This window comes from Microtus oregoni, unplaced genomic scaffold (genome assembly GCF_018167655.1).
Source record: "Microtus oregoni isolate MIOR12 unplaced genomic scaffold, Mior012 000060F_003, whole genome shotgun sequence".
Taxonomy (NCBI): domain Eukaryota; kingdom Metazoa; phylum Chordata; class Mammalia; order Rodentia; family Cricetidae; genus Microtus; species Microtus oregoni.
This window is the reverse complement of record NW_024543838.1, coordinates 441,670-460,673: the sequence shown is the minus strand read 5'-3', so window position 1 is coordinate 460,673 and position 19,004 is coordinate 441,670. Positions and strand designations below refer to the sequence as shown.

The following is a 19,004-nucleotide window of genomic DNA, read 5'->3' as shown; positions in this document are numbered from 1 at the left end:
GAAGAAAGCTGACCTCAGATCTCAGAGGAAAACACGGAGAAATAATTAGTGGTCCTGGGGAAGACGAAGTAAGTTCACCACTAGCAGGGACTAGAGAGATTTCTGGATGTGATGGCTTTGAGACTTCCAGGGCTAGGGCTCAGGAACTGGGAGGTTTCTGGAATGAAATAGGTCTGTCTTGTTTCTCTGAGTTCCTAAAGGGCCAACCCACATCAAAGATTCACGATAGTTGATTTGACAAAGTCGGGAATTGACAAGGAGTGCGGAAGGAGTCAGGGAGATTTCAATACCAGCACTGCACATCACCCCCCCCCCCCCCCCCCGGTCCTTTTCGTTGTGTAGCAATAATAATAGAGAAAGGGGAGTAGCGCTCTGCCAAAGCCCGTATTTTTTTTTAAATATTTATTTATTTATTTATTAAGTATACAATATTCTGTCTGTGTGTATGTCTGCAGGCCAGAAGAGGGCACCAGACCTCTTTACAGATGGTTGTGAGCCACCATGTGGTTGCCGGGAATTGAACTCAGGACCTTTGGAAGAGCAGGCAATGCTCTTAACCACTGAGCCATCTCTCCAGCCCCCCGTATTTTTTTTTAATAGTCCAGGTGTGTTATTTCTTTTTGTACATCAGGCCATGAATTCGTAGGGAATGGGCTCCAGCAGCTCAGGCTCCTTCCCGTTAGTCCTCGCGAAGTGTGCTTCTCTGGGTTCGCTTGAGCTGAACCCAGGTGCCCTTCTCTTTGTCTTCCTTTTCCTTCTGGTCGTTCTCCTTCACCCGCTTCAGAAAGCTGTCTCTGCTCTTCGAGTGCTTGATGTGTTCAATCCGCACATTAATTCTCTTGGCAAGAATCTTGCCCTTAACTGGCTTGTTTACAATGATGCCCACAGCATGCTGGGTGACATTGTAGACTCTTCCGGTTTTGCCGTGGTAACATTTATGGGGCATTCCTTTTTGAACAGTGCCCATTCCCTTGATGTCTATAATATCGCCCTTCTTGTAGATTCGTGGCCAAAGGAACAACTCCATGTTTCCTAAAGGGCCTAGAGAACATATAGCGAGTGCCCCTCCTCTTTCCCTTTGTGTTTGTCATTTTGGCGAGTTACTGAAAGATAGCTACCGCGGCCGAAAGGCCCAAAGCCCATATTTTACCATGCCTTATATCACAGCCATTAGCAGGGTTGAGGCATCAAGTGCTGCAGTCAGTCTGACTCCTGTGGTCCCCTAAGGTTTCTAGCTTCCCAGTTATGAATGACACCCTGGTCTCCAGTTCAGCTTGAGAGCTCTTTAAGAGCCAATGGATGAGAGAGTGGGAAGAGACTGCCTTTTTTTTTTTCTTTTTCCATTTCTTTCTTTCTTTCTTTTGCTGTTTTGTTTTGTTTTTCAAGAAAGGGTTTCTTTGTGTATCTTGGGCTGTCCTAAAACTCACTCTGTAAATCAGGCCATCTTTGAATTCACAGAGATCTGTGTGTGTGCTGTGATTAAAGGCATGCACACACCACAGCCCGGCTGAGACTGCAATTTCTTGTTAGCTCTGGGTAAGTGACAATGGCTCTGTGTTGTGAATCTCTGTGAATCCAGACTATGTTATGTCCTTCAATGACATGAGTCTGAAGCATCAAGCACCCATCCCTATACTCCCTGAGGTCTCTGAAGTCACGGTGCATCCTTAAAGGCTTAGAAAGCTTTTCCCTGGTTCACCTTTGTGTGTGTGTGTGTGTGTGTGTGTGTGTGTGTGTGTGTTTTGTTCTATCTAGGAGAAGCACCATAGCAGTTGCATAGTGACTGAGAAATTTGATTTTTAGGAAATGACTTTTCATATCTGTGAGTGGTCTCTCCATAGCCACTCATCTTTTCTTAAACTTGAGTATAGGAATGAATGAATGAATGATCCCTCCCTCCCTCCCTCCCTCCCTCTCTCTTCATGGGAACGAGTATCTGGTCTTGCATTGAGGGCTCCCCAGTTCTCAGCATCTCCAGCCCAACCTGTCACAAGCTGATCACACATTTGCAAACTTGGGATATATTCTGCTGAATTTTTGGGATAATGAATTTCATCAACTATGGGACTAACTTTGTTCTGACAGGACACTCACAATCTCTCCTCATCACACCCACATAGTGTAACAACTTTGTGGTTCCTCCATAATGTGCTTATTTCTGTCAGGGAACTGAAAGCCAGCCAGCCAGCCAGCCAGCCAGCCAACACTATCTACAAAGCTACAGAGAAACCCTGTCGTGAAAAACCAAAAATAAATAAATAAATAGGCATGGATTTTTTTAAAAAAATCAAACGCAAACTAAGTAGAAATAACTACTTTCAGTATGCCATTCAAGAATTAGGGAACCCTTTATCCCAGCACGTGGGAGACACAGGCAGAGGGACATCTGTGAGTTAAAATCCAGACTCATCTACCAAGTGAGATCACAAGACTCGTGCACTGTCTTATAGGTCCTAAACTCCCATGGTCCAGTTTCTAGGGTTGGGGGCCTCTCTATAAAGCCTGGAAATTCACAGAGGTCCACCTGCCTCTGTCTCTTTGATGATAGAATAAAAGATGTGCACTACAATAACCAGGGTCAGTTTCTTGTAGATTTAGTTTAATTTCAAATTTTGTTTGTATCTCTTGGTCTGCACCAAGTGTGTCCCTGTGGGGGTGGGGGGCAGGGAAGTTGTCCTATTTTAGAACATTTTATTTTACTTTTATTTGAGACAGTCTTTCTGGTTGTGTAGAACTTATTTTAATTTCAAATTTTTAAAAAATTTTTTATGATTTATTTAACTTTATTTTATGTGCAGTCGTGTGAAACTGGATTTACAATCACTTATGAGCTGCTGCCCCTGAGTTGGGGTAGAGACAGTGGAAGACTAGAGAGCAAGCCTTATGGGGGTGTTGGGATATGGAGCATGCACCTAGGGAAAATTCAGGTAAGGCGGGGACAGTGGAAATGTGTCACATTGGCCCTCAGTGATGGGAAGGCATTGTTGCTGAGTCATTGAAGGCAGGGTAACGGGGTGGGTAACACCTGATTCTGGAATGTGGACAGTTCTCTAGTTAGCTAACACTTAGCATATATAATTCACACAAAGGAGAGAAGTCACAAAAAGTGATGGAGAATTCATGCAGAAACTTTCCAGAGAAAGATACACAGGTATCCCCTAGGAGAGATATATTTTCACTCATTTGAGTTAAAAATCTATTCAAAGACTTATGGAACCTTATTTGAGTTCATAGACATTGAAACAGTGCTGGAACACACCCATCAAACCCAATTACCAGGTGGTGGTGGCAGAGGCATGTGGATCTCTGAGTTCCAGGCCAGCCTGCCCTACAAAAGACATTCCAGGACAGTAAAGGCTACACAGAGAAACCTGTCTCACAAGACCAAACCAAACGAACAGAACCCCATGAGTTAGAAGCATAGTAGTGCCACTGACTGTTTCATTGAATTCTAGAGAGCAATCTAATAATTTATGTACACAATCAGTGCCAATAATTTAGTGTTTACACTAGATGCTTTGAAAGTGGAGTAAAGCTCACAGGTTTTAAGACCATTTCAAACACTCTTTTCGATTCAAAGTGCTCAAAATATCCCAAGGTTCTCTGGATAATATTCCATGTTGTATTATAGCTAGTGTTACAGCAGGTCACCGCATAGGCTCAGTGTCTGTTGTTTTCTTCCAACCAATGCTTTAGAGGTATGTCTGACTTACAGTCAGTCATTCAAATGTGATTGGGCAAGACTGTATTGTGCAACATAAATTATAATGAGGAAAGCATTCTGCGGGATTACGCTGATGAAAATGGAAGAGCTAATTTAAGTTCTGGGTATAAACCTTTAGAAGCCTGGAGTTAACCACAACCTATGGTTCCTGGAGGTTCCCAGAGGAAACATTTGCAGGGGATCCTGTGCACAGAGTCTTCATTTTTGTTTTAAGCTTGTTTATTATAACCAGACAGGGGTACTTCAAACCTCCTTAGCTTAAAATCTGCCAGTTGAGTGAATGGGCAAATGTCATGCACCACTCACTCCCCTCAGCACATCCCGGTCCCCTCGTTACACCTTTTGTATCAGTCCAGTCACTTTATATGCATGGAGTCTTGAAGTGTTAGTACATTCAACTACTTGGCCTGTATAGCTTGTTCCCGTGCCCATTCCATTTCTGATGCTTAACCGGACCCTGAAAATACAGCTTTGGTCTGTAATGCTTTTGTACAAAACCTTTCATTTTATAAAACAATTTGATGTTTAAAGACAGACAATATTCAAAAGAGAAGCAGAATGTGACTTCACATGAATGAACAGACGTAAAAGCTTTATTTTGTCAAAAGGTGTTATAAAGCTCTCACGGCGTAGTTCGCAGGCGTGGAGTAAGATGATGAAAAGAAGGAAGTCTCAGCTTTCCACAGTGGGGAGGAGAACTGAAAAAGAGACTCGAAAGACAGCTTTACATTATCACACTTTACTTATGTATGATATACAGGGACCCTGCAAAACAGTTAGATGCATTTGGTCTACAAAGGAGTGCTTAGCATGCTCAAAGAGGCACAAGCTGGGTTTTTGTTTGTTTGTTTGTTTGTTTGTTTCTTTCTTTCTTTCTTTCGTTTCATTTTACCACAGGTGTAAGTTGTATGTGTTTCTCATAGATGTACCCATGGAAGAGCGATAGGTAAAACATAGTTTCCGCAGTGATGAAACTCTTGTCTGTTTAACAGTCTTAAAGATAGGCGCAAGCTGTTCTAAGCATTCTCCTTCATTACACACGACACATCTTTACACACCTCGTTTGTGGACCCAAATAGAAAGGAGCAGGGCCTTTATTATGAGAGGAGGGAAATCCTTATCTCAGGCTGTAAATTATAGCAAGAGGGAGTATTGACATGCATCCCAGCAGAAGCCAGTGTCATGAGATTGCCACAGGGTCTTACCGAGATGCTGTAGCTATGCTGTTTTGTTCACTGGTGATGCCAGTTGGTAGTAAGTAGCTGTGGCTACTGTTGCTGCTGCTGTTGCTGCTGCTGCTGCTGCTACAGCTGCACTTCCTCCTGCTGCTGCTACACAGGTGCAGTGCTGAAAGGGGATGTCCCCAGGCTGTAAATAGCTTAGCTGGCTCTTGGAGGACAGCTGTGCAGCCCTAGTCCAGTCCTCTCTGTATACGGATGTGCACTGGTACTTGTTCCCTGGCATCAAGTTGTATAGTTTTCTTGAAGAGGCATCTGCAGGCAACAAAGTGCCCAATCTCTGAGGCTCTTTAGCTCTCCGGTGAGGCCGATACTTATAGTTCGGGTATTTCTTTCTGTGTAGGGTCTGCAGTCTCTGTGCCTTTTGGAAAAATGGCATTTTTTCGGCTTCTGTAAGGCGTTTCCACTGGTATCCCAGTTGCTTGCTGATCTCTGTGTTTTGCATGCTGGGGTTCTCCAGGGCCAACTTGCGCCTCTGACCACGAGACCACAGCATAAATGCATTCATGGGGCGCTTGACATGGCCTTCTATGCCCTCTTTATGACTGCCATCCGTGCCAAAGGATATCTTTTCTCCAGAGCCGATGATATCCTGAGGCTGTAAGCGAGGACTGCAGTAATCATGATTCAATATGCTGAACATTGTGGATGAGTTATATTGTAACCAAAGAGAGAGAGAGAGAGAGAGAGAGAGAGAGAGAGAGAGAGAGAGAACACTAGGTGTAGGAGCAGTAGGGGTGGGGAGAAAAAAGCCAAAATTAAAGTGTAAGAGCTGAAAGTTACTATCCAATATGTGTTTGTCACAAAGATTTTGTTATTTAATGTCTGTAACAAAATATCCATGTCTCCACCCTCAGCAGCTCCCTTAGACTAGCCCCACCTATTGTGCCATGTCAGCACCTGTAGAACCACCCATTATCGAGCAAACCACTCCAATACGGGGACTGTTAGATGCTGTACTTCTACACTCCCTAACAATGCATCTTTTCTCACTCATTTTTTCCCCATCCAGACTGAGGGGACAACAAGGGGCATATTAGTGAACGTTTTTGTCCTGCAATGCATTTGATTTTCATGATGGACTAACATGAGAAACTAAAAAATTAAAGAAAACCACTGGGGACAGTGGAAAGGATAAGCACAAATCAATCATTTGTATTTTGGTCCTATAAGAAAGTTTAACACTGAAAACATAAATAAATAGTATAACCTGGTTCCATAGTCCAATATAAATATGGGTGCTATGCTAGGGGCAAAACCCAGTAGCAGAACATGTGCTGAATTTTGAAGCCAGGAAAAGCTGTGTTATGTTTTCTCTAAGGTTTACCTGGGAACTTGTAAGGCCTTTTGGCTTTGCAGTGTGGACACAGGTAATATTAGTTTCTTTGATCACCGTTCATGAGTAAGAGTTTCATCCTTCTCTTAATAATGTAATGTAACACAGCACCTTCAAAGCTCAGCAATGTCTGTCTTCAGAGCTCCAGTGTTGCCTGCTTAAAGCAATTACAGCTGGACTTGTTAAATATTAATATTTCTTCAAATAAGGAGGAGACAGACAAGAGCATTGGACCTTCACCTATGCATCCCTTCACTCCTCCCAGCTGGTTGTAGGTGATTAGGCCCTAATTCTATGAGATCGCAAGGTCTTCTGAGTGTAATAGAGACTAAATACTAAAAATGAGGAGGAGGTCCACCTACACAGCTTTGTGAAGCCATTATTTAAAAGGTATTATAAAACGGCCAAGGCCCAGATATTGCCAAACATCTCTCCTCTCCTAAAAACAAAGTATGCTTTACTTATTACTTTTATGTCTCGTGGCATTTTTAAATGAAAAGGAACAATACAGACACACACACACACACACACACATATATATACACACACTATAATCAGGTCAATCTCATACACACACACACACACACACACACACACACACACACACTGAAATGGCTAAATATTGGCCAGGCCTTGGTGACTCACGCCTTTAATCCCAGCACTGGAGAAGCAGAGGCAGGCGGATCTCAGTGAGTTCAAGGCCAGCGTGGTCTAAAAGAGCTAGTTCCAGGAAAGGAAGAAAGAAAAGAAAGAAAGAAAGAAAGAGAAAGAAAGAAAGAAAAGAGAAAATGTGGCTATAGGTGTTGGTTCTCTGAATACCATACCTGTGTTTTGGTTCTCATTAACCAGACAGCTACAACAAAATAGTAAATACTTAAATGTCAAATCCAGGTAATCTTATTTGCTACCACCAGCCATATATAGATTCTGAAAGATATAACGGTGTATCTTCATGTTAACAAAATATGACGTAATGATATATGTCTATTCACTTATGTCTTTGTTAACTTTGTCAAATTTAACTACTCTGTGACTCCGAGTCACATAAAAATTACGAAACTGTGATAGTTTATAAAAGCATACTTTTATAAAAGGGTTCTTAAAATGAGATTCCCAGTCTCTGGATGGCCTGTATCTATGACTTAAAGTTTATCTTGATACTAAAAGAGCTTCAATACAAGGTTAAAAATTTTTAAGACTCAAAGAGCACAAAGTTATAAAATTCTAATTTATGATGGTTACTTGCTGTAAGCTCTTGAAGATTATTAAGCCATATGTGTTAATGGCCAGTGTCCTTAAAAATTATCAAATTCTCTAACGTATGCAGAACTAGGTTTGTTGTCAAGCTAATGGAAATGTGATTCGTTGACAGAGACAAGCTTGAAAGGAGGGACCATTTCTGTCTCCCATTATGTAGACTTCTGTGTAGGTTGTCAAAGTAAATATCCTGAAACAAGTATCTCAAGACAAGATTAAAGTAACTTAAACTTTCTTTCATGTAAAATAATACTCAAAATCACGTATACTAAAAGCAAAGCCAAACCTAGCTATTGAAAAAATAATGAATGTTTGAGTAAAATAGACTACCTTTATAAGATACTTGCATGACAGGATGTCCCTAAGACCCAAGTACTTCCACTGGATGGAGCACGATCCCACCAGAGTCAATTGCATGTAAGCCTCATCATAGGATACGGGGGCACTGGAAAAATAAGATCTACCAGAAGCCTGTTGCTGCTGTCTCTGTCTATATAAACATGACCAGTTCTGTCTGTGTAGGCTTGGCCAGCTCTTGCCCTGTGGAGGATCTTGCCCCCACAGAGTCTACAAGTCTACACCCATATCCTAAATGCCTCAAACAACAGAGACAAATACCAACTACTCTGATCTTACTGTCTCCCATACTGAAATGCCAGGATGCTGCGAACAGAAGAACCTGGTACCTAGCCCACCACCTGACAGGTGCGAGACCTGCGTGCCCTCTACTCTAGGTTTCAGTTCTTCCTGTTAACAAAAACTAATTCCAGGGTCGACTCCCTTACCACCCATGTTCCGTGATTAGGGGGTAATGATTCAGACTATCCAAGTGATCTCCTTGGAAATCCAATGAAAAATGACTCAGTAGGATTCTACTTCTCTTTTAAATTGCCAATTAGGTACTGAATTTAATGGACTTGTTTTTAAAAAGGCCTCCAGGTGTTTGTTCCTTATCTGTGGGTCTGATGCAACAAACAGCTGACTACAGTTATTTTATCCTGCTATAGGACTCTGCTACGTTGTCTAACCAGTTGTACTTTACCTTACTAAACAAAACCTATGTTGCCTTTACTCTTAATGATATCCCACAAGGTTGTACAGTTACTGCCACCCGGCTTGTGTTCTTTACCATCTGTTGAGTTTTATTGTGGCCCTTGGATAAACCATCCTCTGAGGCACTCTCACTGCTGTCCTTTCTACATTGTCCCTTTTGTCAGCTCAGAAAGAATTCTGCATTCTAAACTTCTAAGAACATTTCAGGTGATCTCTGAGGGGAGGTATCCAACTTATCCCACTTGTCGCCATGCTGCACATTGCTTTTGGGACCAAAGCAGAACCAAAGCAGCTGGCCAGTAGCCTCAAAAAAAAAATCTGTTCACTTCTCTGCTTCATCAGCTCTCAAAAACCCTAGAGAAATTTCAGATCAGCTTACCATCCTTCAGAACCAACTTGTTTCTTTGGCTGCGGCAACACCTACCCCAAGGCTAGACCTGATTGCTGCTAAAGAGAGGATCTGTGTCCTCCTCTTCCAAAGATGCTTCTTTTGCACCAACAAGTCCTAACTGGTTTGAGATGAGTCCCAAAGACACAGGGACCAGCAAAAATCTAATCCTCCTTCCAGTTCGGGATTTTAGTTTCGTCCCACTGGAGATCCTCTGCTGGTCACTCCTTTCCTCCTTATTATCCACAAACTCACATTTTAACCCTGCCTTTTAATTACTGAATTTCCCCTTGTACCCATACAGAGATTCCATGTAAGTTCTCCCAGTGCCTCTCATCCCACAACAGCCACCTGTGCAACAACAATAGGAACCTCACGCGTAAAACGTACCAATCAGGTTAAGGGAGACCTGGTCTTGGTACAGCAAAGCATAGTCACTCAGTAGATTCCCTGGCTGCAGTGTTCTGCCAGTCACAGAGGACTGGACTTAATAACTACCAAAAAGGAAGGTATCTGTGCCTTTCATGGGGAGAATGCTCTTTGTATGCAACCCAGTCTGGGTGAGTACCAGAAACACTAAATGGCTATTAAAAAGATTTAAAACTGTAAAGATTCCTCTGTTGACAGTTCTATGTTTAGGTCTGTACTCCATTTCTTATTGGATTATTTGTTCCTTTGATAACCAATTTCTTGAGTTCTTTGTATATTTTGGAGATCAGACCTCTGTCTGATGTGGGGTTAGTGAAGATTTTTTTTTCCCAATTCTGTAGGCTGTCATCATGTCCTGTGCTTTACTGAAGCTTTGTAGTTTCAGGAGGTCCCATTTATTGTTTCTCTCAGCGTCTGTGCTACTGGAGTTATATTTAAGGAGTGGTATCCTGTGCGTTCACTTTCTTTTCTAAGAGGTTCAGTGTGGCTGGATTTATGTCGAAGTCTTTGATCCATTTGGACTTGAGTTTTGTGCATGGTGATAGATATGGGTCTATTTTCATTCTTCTATGTGTTTACATCCAGTTATGCCAGCACCATTTGTTAAATATGCTTTCTTTTTTCCATCTGATATATTTTGCTTCTTGGTCTAAAATCAGGTGTTGAAGGTGTATGGATTAATATCTGGGTCTTTGATTCCCTTCCATTGGTCCTCCTGTCTATTTTTATGCCATTACCAGGCTGTTTTTAGTACTTTAGCTCTGTAGTAGAGTTTGAAGTCAGGGATTGTGATGCCTCCAGAAGTTCTTTTATTGTGCAGGATTGTTTTGCCTGAAGCTCCATAATTTTTTTGTAGTTTCTATTGCTGTTATGATTCAGTTGTTGTGGCATCTTCTTCAGTTAATTGATGTTCCAGATAACAGGTTCTATAACTAATCTACTTCTGTGGGTTGAATGCTGTCTGTAGCAAATATCACTATCAATAACTCAAATAATAAATTAGAAGATTACTATGAATAAGGTACTTGTTAAGTAATAATACTATTAGTGAATAAAAGTTTTAATGACACTATATATAATAGACATTAGTTTGATTGGAAAGGAAAATAACTTAAATAAGTATTACAGTGAGACTGGTGGTATCAAGTTGTTACTTGGGAAGTTGTAAAGAGTCACGCTCATAACCGCACAAATATGTAAGACAAAGTCAAAAAAAGGGATTGATTTTTTTTGAGTTCATATTTACAGTAGACTTAAAACAACAGGAAAAATATATGGCCAAGTATCATAAACTAGGACTACCTTGAAACTTTGGGGTATGTAACAGTATGAAGAATGGGTGTAAAGAAAGAAAACAGAAGTTGGAAAAAGAAACCAATGGAAAAGTAAAGGAAGAAAAGAGAGTATAAGCAGGAAAAACAGTAAAACCATATATAATTGGAATAGGGGATGGAATACAATCTTGTACTATATAGGTAAGAAATGACTATTGTATCAACAGGGAGTACTGGGTGAAGATATAAAATAAGGGACGTTCTGGCAAATAAATAGCTACAATTCTGGGCATTGTTTCACAAACTTTAAAAGCCAGAATTAGGATTTGGAGACTGAATCTACATAAATTCAGGGCTACTATGGTTGATACAGGGAGTTTCAAGTTACCTAGGCTTCTTGGTGAGACCATATTGGGAAAAAAAAAACAAATAAACAAATAGTCAACCATAACAGAAAGGGAGTAACTGAATGGGAAAGAAGAAAGAATATCCAACAGGAAATGTAAGAAAATGAGATTAAGCCAGACAGTGGTGGCACAGCCTTTAATCCCAGCACTAAGAAGGCAGAGGAAGGTGAATCTCTGTGAGTTTGGGCAAACCTGGTCTAGAGTGAGTTCCAGGACAAGCTCCAAAGCTACAGATAAGTCCAGTCTTGATAAACACACCCCCCGCAAAAGAAGAAGAAGAAGAAGAAGAAGAAGAAGAAGAAGAAGAAGAAGAAGAAGAAGGACGAGGTGGAGGAGGAGGAGAAGGACAAGGAGAAGGAGGAGAAGAAGAAGAGGAGGAGGAGAAGGACAAGGAGGAGAAGAAGAAGAGGAGGAGAAGGAGAAGGAGGAGAAGGAGCAGGAGAAGGAGAAGGAAGAGGAGAAGGAGAAGGAGGAGAAGAAGAGGAGGAGAAGGAGGAGAAGGAGGAGAAGGAGGAGGAGAAGGAGAAGGAGAAGGAGAAGGAGGAGGAGGAGAAGGAGAAGGAGGAGAAGGAGGAGGAGGATTAGGAGGAGGAGATGGAGGAGGAGGAGAAGAAGAAGAAGAAGAAGAAGAAGAAGAAGAAGAAGAAGAAGAAGAAGAAGAAAATGAGATTACTAACCTAATTGTTGATTTCTTGTAGTCTGATCTGTTGCTTTGGTTCCTTGCATCTAGTCAGATCTGTGTTCTGAATTACTTTTAAATGACCCTTTTTTGTTGTTGTTAGCTCCCAACTTTAGTGTATGGCTTTTTCTTGATTCTGTTCTATGAGCCATGGATAGCTTAGTTGAATTCCGCCCAGCAGTGGCTTCCACCCAGCTGATTCCACTGCTGATTTCCCACTGGCCTAGTACAGTGTCAAAATTTGTATAAACACTAAAATTCTCCACTAAATAAAATTAACCGATCAATGTAGTTACTCCTCCTTCTAAAGCACACAGGCTTTGATGTGGCAATTTTCTTAAGGGAAATTATTTCACAAAGCAGTTGTCTGTGCCTACCCAAGCTATTGCATGACACAACAATACATAATATTCTAGAAGTACTATTGTATGAAACTTCGCATTTAAATAAAAATTTTAAAAAACAAAAAAAAATTTTGTTTAGGTTTGGTGTTTAGGTCATTCAACTTTGCCTTTTCTAGTTGGTACATAAATATGGTGTTTCTGGCAGCAGTCACTGAGAGCAGCTCTGCTTCTTCCTTTTTTTGTTTTTTTGTTTTTTTTTTTTGTTTGTTTGTTTTGCTTTTCAAGACAGGGCTTCTCTGTATAATAGCCCTGGCAGTCCTGGAACTCCCTCTGTAGACCAGACTGGTCTTGAACTCATAGATCCATCTGCCTCTGCCTCCGAAGTGCACCAGAGCTGCCCTATTTTTTAAATTAATTATTTATTAACTTTTCATTTATAGTGCCTCTGTCTTGGAAATTTCTTTGTCTAAATGCTTTTACTCCGTTTTTACTGGGAGGAATTGCTGGTATGGCAGTGGTGACTGTTTTTGCAGTAGTTGTAGAAGTTGGTTAGTTTTTGTTAACTTGACACAGGCTAGCATCATCTGGAAAAAGGGAAACTCAATTGAAAAATAATGCCTCTTACAGATTACTTGAAGTTAAGTTCCAGAACATCTTTTGGATTGATGATTGATGTGATAGGGTCAAGGCAACTGAGGAAGGAGAGGTGTGTTGCTGCAAGCAATATTAGAAGAGTAATTCATGTATCCCTTTGAAATCAAACATAGAGCTACAGAATTAGGTCACCCTTCTCAGGTTTAGAGGCAATTTAGGGGAGTATTTCCTCTCTATGCCATTAAGGAATGGTATGTTCCTTTCAAAGGCAGGAGTCTCTTAGGAATGATACCAATTTCAATTCCAAATACCTCACCAATTCAGTGTGGGTACTGAACACAACTCACAGAGAAGAAAAGACTATGGTGTGATTAAACTAAGGACCCTGACTACTATGGTGTATATGATGGTGAAGGATTATGGGAGATGAGACATGTGCACCTAAGTGTGTGAGCACACACTTAAGGCAGGAACCTCCATCCCTACACCAACATGACATCAATACCTAAAGTCTTGATTCTTTATGTCAGTAGAGGCATCCAGTGCCCACTGGACAGGTATGATTTCACTGTGAACAAGTTGTAATGCTATATGACACAAAGACATCAAACACACATATGCAAACACACACACACACACACATATACACAGAGATAGACACTGTGGGCAGACTCAAAGATACTGTGTTCACACATACAAACACACACAGAGGGGAAGAAGAAAGAGAGTCTGAGAGAATCACTCATTCATTCACACACTCACTCATTCACTCACTGGAGAACACCTATGGAAGCCATGGCCAAGGAAACTCTTCATTTGGCCTGTGCCACAGTCTCACTCCTTTGCCAGCACAGACCCACTGCACTTTCTTCCACTGTGACTACCGCAACATCATTACCTCTAGTCAATAAACACTGAAAAGATTACTGTAGTGCCCCCCAAAGCCTGGGATTCTCTGGATGACAGCCTTCCTGCATTTTAGGTGGGAATCTCTGGAATCTCATTGGCTTTTCAGGGGAGAAAGTGGCAGTCATCACTTGGTTACCAGGTTTTGTCTCCTCCTTGCCTTGTGTTGACACAGAAGCCCTCAGAGCAGAGTGTGCAAGATTAATGCTTAAGATTACAACAGCCACACCTGAAATTGCTTTGTTGACTCTAGACAAGTGCTGTTCCTTCAGAGCTGTGCACAGAGAAAACAGACAGAAGGTCACAAGAGTGTATCCTGGCTCACAGTGGAGCCAGGCAGTCAGGGCCTCCCATAATCTTATTTGAGTGGCCACAAGTTACATATAGATCTTTCTCCTGGAAAAAACCTTTTCTCGAGCTTTTTGACCTCTCCAAATGCTTTCTGTTTCCAACTTTCGTGCTTTCTGGCTATCACCTCAATAGAGAACTTCTTTCCCTTTCCAAATAAAAGCCTTTCAGAATCACACTTTTCTAACCACTTTGGAAATAAAAAGTTAACCATCACTAACAGTTAAGGAATCTTTTACCAAAAACACATTTGAATTATATTACTAAAGATGGATAACTAAAAATGACCTAATAAGAAAATGGGGGTTCTGATTTAGAGTACTTTTACCTTATCTTTGTAATAAGAAGGTGATTGATGTTTGAAACCCAGGTGCTAAGCCAGCTTTACAGGAGAACAGTGCACCTGGTGTGTGTGGGTGGGGGGGGTGTTTGTGTGGGAGTGTAGAAGTACAGCATCTAACAGTCCCCATATTGGAGTGGTTTGCTCGATAATTGGTGGTTCAGCAGGTGCTGACATGGCACAATAGGTGGGGCTAGTCTAAGGGAGCTGCTGAGGGTGGAGACATGGATATTTTGTTACAGACTTTAAATAACAAAATCTTTGTGACAAACACATATTGGATAGTAACTTTCAGCTCTTACACTTTAATTTTGGCTTTTTTCTCCCCACCCCTACTGCTCCTACACCTAGTGTTCTCTCTCTCTCTCTCTCTCTCTCTCTCTCTCTCTCTCTCTCTCTCTCTTTGGTTACAATATAACTCATCCACAATGTTCAGCATATTGAATCATGATTACTGCAGTCCTCGCTTACAGCCTCAGGATATCATCGGCTCTGGAGAAAAGATATCCTTTGGCACGGATGGCAGTCATAAAGAGGGCATAGAAGGCCATGTCAAGCGCCCCATGAATGCATTTATGCTGTGGTCTCGTGGTCAGAGGCGCAAGTTGGCCCTGGAGAACCCCAGCATGCAAAACACAGAGATCAGCAAGCAACTGGGATACCAGTGGAAACGCCTTACAGAAGCCGAAAAAATGCCATTTTTCCAAGAGGCACAGAGACTGCAGACCCTACACAGAAAGAAATACCCGAACTATAAGTATCGGCCTCACCGGAGAGCTAAAGAGCCTCAGAGATTGGGCACTTTGTTGCCTGCAGATGCCTCTTCAAGAAAACTATACAACTTGATGCCAGGGAACAAGTACCAGTGCACATCCGTATACAGAGAGGACTGGACTAGGGCTGCACAGCTGTCCTCCAAGAGCCAGCTAAGCTATTTACAGCCTGGGGACATCCCCTTTCAGCACCGCACCTGTGCAGCAGCAGCAGGAGGAAGTGCAGCTGTAGCAGCAGCAGCAGCAGCAACAGCAGCAGCAACAGTAGCCACAGCTACTTACTACCAACTGGCATCACCAGTGAACAAAACAGCATAGCTACAGCATCTCGGTAAGACCCTGTGGCAATCTCATGACACTGGCTTCTGCTGGGATGCATGTCAATACTCCCTCTTGCTATAATTTACAGCCTGAGATAAGGATTTCCCTCCTCTCATAATAAAGGCCCTGCTCCTTTCTATTTGGGTCCACAAACGAGGTGTGTAAAGATGTGTCGTGTGTAATGAAGGAGAATGCTTAGAACAGCTTGCGCCTATCTTTAAGACTGTTAAACAGACAAGAGTTTCATCACTGCGGAAACTATGTTTTACCTATCGCTCTTCCATGGGTACATCTATGAGAAACACATACAACTTACACCTGTGGTAAAATGAAACGAAAGAAAGAAAGAAAGAAACAAACAAACAAACAAACAAACAAACAAAAACCCAGCTTGTGCCTCTTTGAGCATGCTAAGCACTCCTTTGTAGACCAAATGCATCTAACTGTTTTGCAGGGTCCCTGTATATCATACATAAGTAAAGTGTGATAATGTAAAGCTGTCTTTCGAGTCTCTTTTTCAGTTCTCCTCCCCACTGTGGAAAGCTGAGACTTCCTTCTTTTCATCATCTTACTCCACGCCTGCGAACTACGCCGTGAGAGCTTTATAACACCTTTTGACAAAATAAAGCTTTTACGTCTGTTCATTCATGTGAAGTCACATTCTGCTTCTCTTTTGAATATTGTCTGTCTTTAAACATCAAATTGTTTTATAAAATGAAAGGTTTTGTACAAAAGCATTACAGACCAAAGCTGTATTTTCAGGGTCCGGTTAAGCATCAGAAATGGAATGGGCACGGGAACAAGCTATACAGGCCAAGTAGTTGAATGTACTAACACTTCAAGACTCCATGCATATAAAGTGACTGGACTGATACAAAAGGTGTAACGAGGGGACCGGGATGTGCTGAGGGGAGTGAGTGGTGCATGACATTTGCCCATTCACTCAACTGGCAGATTTTAAGTTAAGGAGGTTTGAAGTACCCCTGTCTGGTTATAATAAACAAGCTTAAAACAAAAATGAAGACTCTGTGCACAGGATCCCCTGCAAATGTTTCCTCTGGGAACCTCCAGGAACTATAGGTTGTGGTTAACTCCAGGCTTCTAAAGGTTTATACGAAGAACTTAAATTAGCTCTTCCATTTTCATCAGCGTAATCCCGCAGAATGCTTTCCTCATTATAATTTATGTTGCACAATACAGTCTTGCCCAATCACATTTGAATGACTGACTGTAAGTCAGACATACCTCTAAAGCATTGGTTGGAAGAAAACAACAGACACTGAGCCTATGCGGTGACCTGCTGTAACACTAGCTATAATACAACATGGAATATTATCCAGAGAACCTTGGGATATTTTGAGCACTTTGAATCGAAAAGAGTGTTTGAAATGGTCTTAAAACCTGTGAGCTTTACTCCACTTTCAAAGCATCTAGTGTAAACACTAAATTATTGGCACTGATTGTGTACATAAATTATTAGATTGCTCTCTAGAATTCAATGAAACAGTCAGTGGCACTACTATGCTTCTAACTCATGGGGTTCTGTTCGTTTGGTTTGGTCTTGTGAGACAGGTTTCTCTGTGTAGCCTTTACTGTCCTGGAATGTCTTTTGTAGGGCAGGCTGGCCTGGAACTCAGAGATCCACATGCCTCTGCCACCACCACCTGGTAATTGGGTTTGATGGGTGTGTTCCAGCACTGTTTCAATGTCTATGAACTCAAATAAGGTTCCATAAGTCTTTGAATAGATTTTTAACTCAAATGAGTGAAAATATATCTCTCCTAGGGGATACCTGTGTATCTTTCTCTGGAAAGTTTCTGCATGAATTCTCCATCACTTTTTATGACTTCTCTCCTTTGTGTGAATTATATATGCTAAGTGTTAGCTAACTAGAGAACTGTCCACATTCCAGAATCAGGTGTTACCCACCCCGTTACCCTGCCTTCAATGACTCAGCAACAATGCCTTCCCATCACTGAGGGCCAATGTGACACATTTCCACTGTCCCCGCCTTACCTGAATTTTCCCTAGGTGCATGCTCCATATCCCAACACCTCCATAAGGCTTGCTCTCTGGTCTTCCACTGTCTCTACCCCGACTCAGAGTTAGCCATTTCTCAGTTGTGTGAGGTCTGTTGCATGGTGTGATCATTGTGGCATTCCTGGGACCCCCATCACCAAGGTACTCCTTGATCAGAAACCCTTTCACAAAGAGATGTAGATAAAGGGCAATGATCTCAAGGATTCCTCTAGCTATCCAAAGATTTCCTCTTTCTCACCTGGACCTACTTAGGAATTATCTTCCTCCTCCTCCCTTGTGGACCTGTTGCCATGGAATCTTTCCAGTTAATCCTGGCGTGAACTTTGGAGGCAGCTCTCTGTCTAGAATTTCAGGCCTTTTCTCCAGACAGCCTATCACACTGTCCTCTTTGCAGTGAAAAGTGGAATTGGCAGCTAAATTTTTGGAGTTGGAGAGATTTTGCTCCTTTTTTTGGGCATCTCTTCATTGATACTTCCTGCTCTGAACTTTTTCTGGGTTATACCAAGAAGTACAAACCTGGCAACTGACTACAGTGCCAATATCTGGGAGAAACTTTCAGACCAACGATGTAAAAGGGGCCCACAGAACAGGGACAGCTCAAAAGCACCTGCAACTCTCTTTTGTTCCGCTGCCTAACTCTTGAGGTTATAGCGAAACAAAGAGATTTGTACAGGAACAATTTGTGTTATGGAAGGGAGTTGGGAGCAAACTGCATGAGACTTCAATGAAAATGCAAGCTAGATAGGATAAAATTACACTGTAAATACCAGGTATCTTCTTGTTTTGTAGTTCCAAAAAGAATATATTCAAACTCTTGAATTGTATCAGTAAGTGTCATTTTTCTTTTGTACAAAAATGAGGCCAGCATTTTAAAATGTGAAGCCATGCTAAGCTAATTAAGTTAAGGGTTTTTCTCTGATCTCTGAAATAAGCTGGTCTTGTGTCAGGGCACTTTCTACTCACCTGGATACTATGAGATCCTTGATATTTGCGTTCCAAGGTAAAGACTTCACCTCCATGAAACACACTCATACACTCCCACACAAACACCCCCCCCACCCACACACACCAGGTGCACTGTTCTCCTGTAAAGCTGGCTTAGCACCTGGGTTTCAAACATCAATCACCTTCTTATTACAAAGATAAGGTAAAAGTACTCTAAATCAGAACCCCCATTTTCTTATTAGGTCATTTTTAGTTATCCATCTTTAGTAATATAATTCAAATGTGTTTTTGGTAAAAGATTCCTTAACTGTTAGTGATGGTTAACTTTTTATTTCCAAAGTGGTTAGAAAAGTGTGATTCTGAAAGGCTTTTATTTGGAAAGGGAAAGAAGTTCTCTATTGAGGTGATAGCCAGAAAGCACGAAAGTTGGAAACAGAAAGCATTTGGAGAGGTCAAAAAGCTCGAGAAAAGGTTTTTTCCAGGAGAAAGATCTATATGTAACTTGTGGCCACTCAAATAAGATTATGGGAGGCCCTGACTGCCTGGCTCCACTGTGAGCCAGGATACACTCTTGTGACCTTCTGTCTGTTTTCTCTGTGCACAGCTCT

General features: G+C 41.6%; 2 protein-coding genes across 2 annotated transcripts; one reads left to right on the top strand and one right to left on the bottom strand.

Moving 5' to 3' along the window:
• Nucleotides 1-4,942: 4,942 nt before the first annotated feature.
• Nucleotides 4,943-5,605, bottom strand: LOC121439108 (sex-determining region Y protein-like). Its single transcript, XM_041639609.1, has one exon. The coding sequence runs from the start codon at nucleotides 5,603-5,605 to the stop codon at nucleotides 4,943-4,945; it is 663 nt and encodes a 220-aa protein (XP_041495543.1).
• Nucleotides 5,606-14,745: 9,140 nt separating this feature from the next.
• Nucleotides 14,746-15,408, top strand: LOC121439106 (sex-determining region Y protein-like). Its single transcript, XM_041639607.1, has one exon. It carries the CDS (start codon nucleotides 14,746-14,748, stop codon nucleotides 15,406-15,408), a length of 663 nt encoding a protein of 220 aa, XP_041495541.1.
• The last annotated feature ends 3,596 nt before the right edge of the window (nucleotides 15,409-19,004 follow it).